At 47.0% G+C, this 6,144-nt stretch overlaps 1 protein-coding gene across 3 annotated transcripts in view; it reads left to right on the top strand.

The window, feature by feature from the left end:
* Nucleotides 1–6,144, top strand: part of SEPT11 (septin 11) — a 137,163-nt gene that overhangs the window by 98,178 nt on the left and 32,841 nt on the right. For all 3 annotated transcript variants that reach the window (XM_012650980.1, XM_012650978.1, XM_012650981.1), the window contains exon 4: nt 5,515–5,701. In XM_012650980.1, coding sequence (XP_012506434.1) covers nt 5,515–5,701 — 187 coding nt within the window. The remainder of the gene's footprint in view (nt 1–5,514; nt 5,702–6,144) is intronic.

Genomic DNA, 6,144 nt, shown 5'->3' with positions numbered 1-6,144 from the left:
AGCCTGAGCCAGGAGGATGGCTTGAGCCCTGGAGTTTGAGGTTACGGTGAGCTATGATCACACCACTGCACTTCAGCCTGGGTGAGCAAGCCTCTGTCTCTAAAAACTCAATCATCAATCAAACTGCCCCATGTCCAAAGATAATTCTAGAATGAGGCTTCCAGAGACATTTCTGAGCAGTGACAGCGTTATAGGCATAAGCATCCAGCCCCGTAGCACAACTAATGTGAAGATGTGAACATAAATCGGTAAGTTAGGGTATGTCTGCTTAGGACTTGGAAACTTCAGTAGTACCAGGATTTTGCTTTTTTCATTTTCCTCAAAACTGTATATATTATATGCATGTGTTTTTAAAAGAGGAACTTGACTATTTTTATCTAAAAATGTGTATTGCCTGGAGGTATTTTAACTCTTCCTGGTGTAGATATGAGCACAATAGTAATGACAGAAATATTTCATTCATTCTTTAGCTGAGCACTGAGCTCTTTATTTTATCTATAGAGCACTTTAAATGCTCTTCAGTAGACATCGTCCTGCGATCACAGGAGCAGTTGTTGGATATAGTGACAAAGATTTTATTTTGCACCTGGTCAAAATGGACTGTCTGTGCATTGTGTCAGGGCAGGGACAAGCTGAGCTCTGCAGCTGAGCAGTTGCTCTTAATTTGCGACCTCAAGTTACTGCCTGGAGGCTGTTTGTGATCCCAAGTGCAATAAATGAGGAGAAAGCCCTGGTGACAAGAACGGGGACAGGTGCATCGTGGGGGCTGGGGATAGAGCCGGGGCCTCCCTCTGGTCCTTGCAGGGTCACAGAACACACCCAGAGCGAGGGCAGCTCCCCGTAGCTCGGGCCCGTGTGGGTTTCTCGCTGGGGTTGGAGATGTCTTGTGCTTTCCCTGACTAGAGGACTGCGACAGGCTCCTCTGGGCTCCCTCCCAGCGGCGTGCAGACCGTCCGCGTCTTGCTGCGTGATGCCCTGCTCACCCTGCTCTTCCTGCTCGGAGTCATCGCGGGCGCTGAGCAGCGCTTTCCTCAAGCCGGGGCTTTTCGGTCCCCAGCGCTGGGCGCTGCTCACTGGTACAGCGCACATGCCCATATTTGCAGCGGGAGCCCTCTTTAAGAAATTATCTGACTCATTTGGGTCAAATAATAGTTTCCAAGGAGACTTAGAAGAGAGGAAGTGTGATATTAACCTAACCTAGATACCAAATATTTTTTTCCTCTGAAATTTCTTGACAGCTGTTGCATAACCTCCTTTAGTGGTACTTAAAGCTCTGCGCTGCCCTGTACTTCAGATGGCATCGCTGACTGTAAACCGAACGACTTGTTTAAAAATAGTTACTCGGACAGGCTCTGCTTCCATCAAAAAACTGGAAGTGGGATATGCATTTTTTGCATTGGTGTGTAACCGTACGGGAAGGGATGCCCGTTTCTCTAAACCCACCATTATTTTTGCTCACTTTGGGGATCAGGCAAGCTTTTCTGCCGTAGACACGAGACTCCAAGAACGTGCCAGGGTGTTCATGTGGGCCTTGCACACGTCAGCACGCCTGCATTCTTGCCAGCCTCGGACTAGGCCGGCTAGACGGGGCAGGAAGAGAGACCTGGGGAGGTTTCCTGTTGTGTTTAATGGCACGTTTAACTCTTTGCTGTTGAAGGGCTTCCTTGTTTTGGCTGCCTGTGCTCTTCAGTGAAGAAGGAAAGGGGTCTGGAGAAGAAGGAAAACCAAGTTTTCTTGTCCAGCTGGCAAGAGAATAATTAATTTGCCCCACATTTGGGAGATGGGAGGTGGGCGGCACATGGCGTATCACCGACTGCAGTGATGATCAGCCTCAAAAAGTGTGGATAGTTGAAATCCATCGAGAGAACCCTCAAACTCACCAAATCTTTATCAGAGTTACAAAGTACTAGGGAGGTGGGCTGTTTGGCCTGTACATTCTAAGTTTTTATCACACTTTTTGGGGGAGGTAGTTGAGAGATAAAGAAAGTTGTCTCTGGCTAACAGCAAAATAAGAGAAAAACATACAGTGTTTGGTTACGTATAAATGCAGTCAGTCCCGGAGTGATGGCATTGGCCAGTTTGCAAGAATGATGAGTGGGCAACTTGGATGGATAGAAAACATTATATAAAATACCTTTTGCCATCAGTTTTAGGGCCAGCCTGTCATTTTATTGTGTTTTTTTTTAATGGTTGGAGGTGTATAAAAAAATCACTGGTACGTAACAAGGAATAGTCCCATGCCTTACAAGGAAATTATGTAAAAATGTTGTAAGGACTAGATTTGATTTGCCCTCTTTCCTCTGCTTGTTGTAGCCACAGCCAGAGAAGTTTGGATGGCCAAACAGAAAATGAACGGGTGTCCTTTCTGTAGGAGTGGAACCCAGCGCACGGCAGGGCTGGATCTGGCGTCCTTCTCTTTCTGTGATGTAGATAGCCACAAGTGGGGAGGATTTGGAGGCAGGGGCGAGAATTTGTTTAAAGGGTTGTGATGAGAGCACGAGACCACTTGGCTGGCCTGATTCTTATCCGGAAGCAACTGTTCCTGTCCTATGTCCCTTGGCGGGTGTCCTCCAGGAACCAGGGGGTGGCTCTCACTCCAACAGCACTGGCTGGCACCCCGAGAGCTAGCAGTAAGGTCGCTGCAGGTCCCAGCCTCGACCTGCTGACGGGTCGCTCCAACTGGGGCCTTCTCCTTTCCGCGGCCCCCACCGCCAGCCCTTCCCCACCACACGTCACCGCTTTGTCCCAGGCCCGCTCCCCCAGCAGGGCTCAGAAGCTCCCCGCCTTGTCTCCTGGACCATAGCAACTCTTTTCTCAGTGTATCTTTTGTTAAATATGACCTTTTTCATGTAAATAAAACATGATTTGGAATTGTTCTCTCAAAAAAAAAAAAAAAAGAAGAAGAACAAAGTGTTTCATCAGCATAATTAAATCTTCGACACAGGGAATAGCGGTTTTGGTAAATTGCTCTCCAGGTAAGAGAGCAGGGGCTCCAGGTTGAGTCCCAGGTTTCTGACGTGGCCAAGGGAGTGGATGGTGGTGTTGTTCACCAAGGAATGCAGGGGAAGTGTGGGTTTAGGGGCAGGACAAAGAGTTAGGGACACGTTTAGTTAGAACAGTAGTTGGAACAATCTTATAAGCAGCTGGGTGGGTGAGTCTGAAACTCCAGGGAAAGATCTGGCTGGAGGTAGAGATTTGTGAGGTCATCAGATAGATGGTGAGCGGAACACAGGAATAAATGCGACTTTCCAGGGAGACCACACACACAGGGTGAAAAGAAGGGAGACTGAACGATTGGCCAGGACTCCGAACACAGGCGGGAGGAGGCCTGAGAGGTGATGTCTTGAATCCAGCACAGGAAGTGCCCACCGCAGAGAGAGAGACGTTCTGCCTCCGTAATCCTTGGAGGACCAGAATCAAAACCAGAGGCAAGAAGGGGAACTAAGAGAAAGCAGAAGCATATTTGGGCTACTATCGAGAAGGAGGCGCTGAGAGCTAAAAAAAATCAGAAACCGGGGAGGCAGGAAGGAGCAATTGCTGTGAGATGTTTTCCTCCCCTTGGGGCAAAGTGGGCGCTAGGAAGGACCCGAATCCCAGAGCACCTGCCTCGGCTGAGGATCAGCCTCGACCGAAGGGGCCTGGGGGAGCGGTTGGCATGGCCCGGTCCCCTCCCTGCGGGGCACACGCTCTGTCGCAGGACAGTTACCAGCAGGGAGTTGGTGAGTGTCAATTTCCTCCTCTCTTTCTTTTTTTTCTTTTTTCTTTTTTTGGTATTCTTAAAAAGTCAGGCTTGCTTTTCTTATATTTATAGTATTTGTTTTTTATTATATTATTATGAAATAGTTATTTTTATGTGCCAGTTCTTTACATATATTTAGGCTCATTTATTTATTTATTTGTCATAGTAGTTCTCTTTTGGAGGTACTGTTTTTGTTCCTGATTTACTTATCAGGAAATTGAGGCACAGAGAGGTTTAGTGACTGGCCCAAGGCCACACAGCTAGTGAGTTGTACAGCTGTATTATGATCTCAGGCAGTCTGGCTTGAATCCGTGTATGTCACCACCATCTTCTATAACTATCTCATAATAATAATAACAATTGTTCTTATGTAACATATGTCTATATTTTAAAATTGGAAAATTTAGAAGAATCTTACCACTCGCTCATGCTTTTCCTTGGAATTTTGCCTGTCATGATTTGGAACTTCATTATTGAGGTATATTCTACTTTTTTGTTTTAAACCTCTCAAGATTTTGCTCACTCAGATTGAACCAATGGGTTGTGGTAAAATCACCAAAGAAAAATGTCATCAAAAAGCTTTTTGTAATTGCTCTCATTTTTGGTCATAAATTTGGGGGGTTTTTTGGTCATTTATTTTGGGGGGTTTTTGTTCATTTTTTCTCTTAGGATGTCTGCTGTCATCCTTCTTAAAAAAGATTTGTGGTTCCCTTTCAAGGATTTCAGTTTAATTTATGAGTCTGGGATTTGGATGTTGAAAAGTTTTTTTCTTAAAACTTAAGTCATTCCTCAGAAAGAGAGTAAGTTTGGGAAGAATCAGCTGTTTGTATTCCTGATAGACCAGTCTCTTTGCTGCTGAAACGAGCTGCTCCTGAGTCTTCCCTTTGGGGACCAGAAGGAGTTCATGGTTTCCCACGGTGACCTACTACACCCCTTGCTCCCTGGAGAACATGTGGTTTTGGAGTATATATTCCCCATATGTTATTAGTGATTGTGTTTATAGACTCACACATAATTATCCAAAAAGGGTTTGAATGATTTGGCGAGGAGAAGAGAGGGTTATAGAGTTTATCTTAAAATCATAAAATTTTCAAGTTGGAAGGTGTCTTGAAAGTCGTAGTAGTCCAGGCGCCTCAGTTGCTGGGTGCAGTTACGGCGTGTGCCCGGGGCTCACGGGAGCACAGAGAGCCCCTCCTGTCTGGAGGACGGGGCGAAAGCCCAGGGAGGAGCCCCAGCAGGTGGTGATGCCGGAGCCTGAAACCACAAACCAGTTTGATTGTGCTCCACTCTGCTGGGAGAGGCTGTCGAGATCACTCTGCTGAGCGGATTTTGAGGCTCGGTTTCGGCCCAGCAGGGAGGAATGCCACCGTCTCTTAGCAGTGTCTCCCACGGTGCCCTGGGAAGTGGCAGCACGATCCCACGTTGACAGCGTTTTGTAGGATGGACGTTAGCCAGGAGAGCAGTGGGGAGAGGACAGTCGACAGGAGGGCCAGCAGGAGCAAGGACACAGGCAGACGAGGGCTTGACACGTGGGCCACTGTCCGTGGGCTGCTGGGACAGGAGGAGCGAGCCAGGGAGCAGCAGGAGGGATGAGCCTGAGAGTTGCTCAGGGACCAGGTGCTGGAAGGCCCTGGACGGCGAGGTCAGGAACTTGGGCTTAGCCCCTGGGAAGAGGAACCGTTGGTGACATTCAGTGGAGGACTGTCTGCAGTGAGCCTCGGGAGAGGCTTGGGCCTAGAAAGATGCCGATCTGAAAATGTGTTTCTGCGTTCCAGCTATAAGCCCATAGTGGAGTATATCGATGCCCAGTTCGAGGCCTACCTGCAAGAGGAATTGAAGATTAAACGTTCTCTCTTCAACTACCATGACACCAGGATCCACGCCTGCCTGTACTTCATCGCCCCCACCGGGCACTCGCTGAAGTCCCTGGACCTGGTCACCATGAAGAAGCTGGACAGTAAGGTACTCGCTGCCACTCTGCTTACACTCGCTCTCCTGTTGGGTCACCGGTGTCCCGAGGCCCTGATTTGTCCTCTGCTTTCAGTGTCACTGTTTTTTCTGTATCACAGAACCACAGGGTTTGGCAATGTGAGGAAAAAAACTCCAAAACCTTTTGTCTGTTAGGCAAAACCAAAACAAAACTAGCAAACAAAACCATGTGGCTTGCTACACAGTATTTTTAGTTCTTAAATAGGAAATTGAGACATAAATTCAAGGTTTATTTATTTTCTTAGAAAATGTTCTCTAAATCTCGCTAAAAGATTTCTAAACATTTGGCTTTCATTCAAAAAGTTTAGAATGGAATAAAAGTCTTAATTTTTTTGTCTATGTGGTAAGGAGGGTCCAGCTTCTTAGATTTTTTTTTTTTTTTTTTTGAGACAGAGTCTGGCTCTGTTGCCCGGGCT

The sequence above is a fragment of the Propithecus coquereli genome, unplaced genomic scaffold (genome assembly GCF_000956105.1).
Source record: "Propithecus coquereli isolate 6110/MARCELLA unplaced genomic scaffold, Pcoq_1.0 Scaffold343, whole genome shotgun sequence".
NCBI classification, from domain to species: domain Eukaryota; kingdom Metazoa; phylum Chordata; class Mammalia; order Primates; family Indriidae; genus Propithecus; species Propithecus coquereli.
This window is presented reverse-complemented; position numbering and strand designations above follow the sequence as displayed.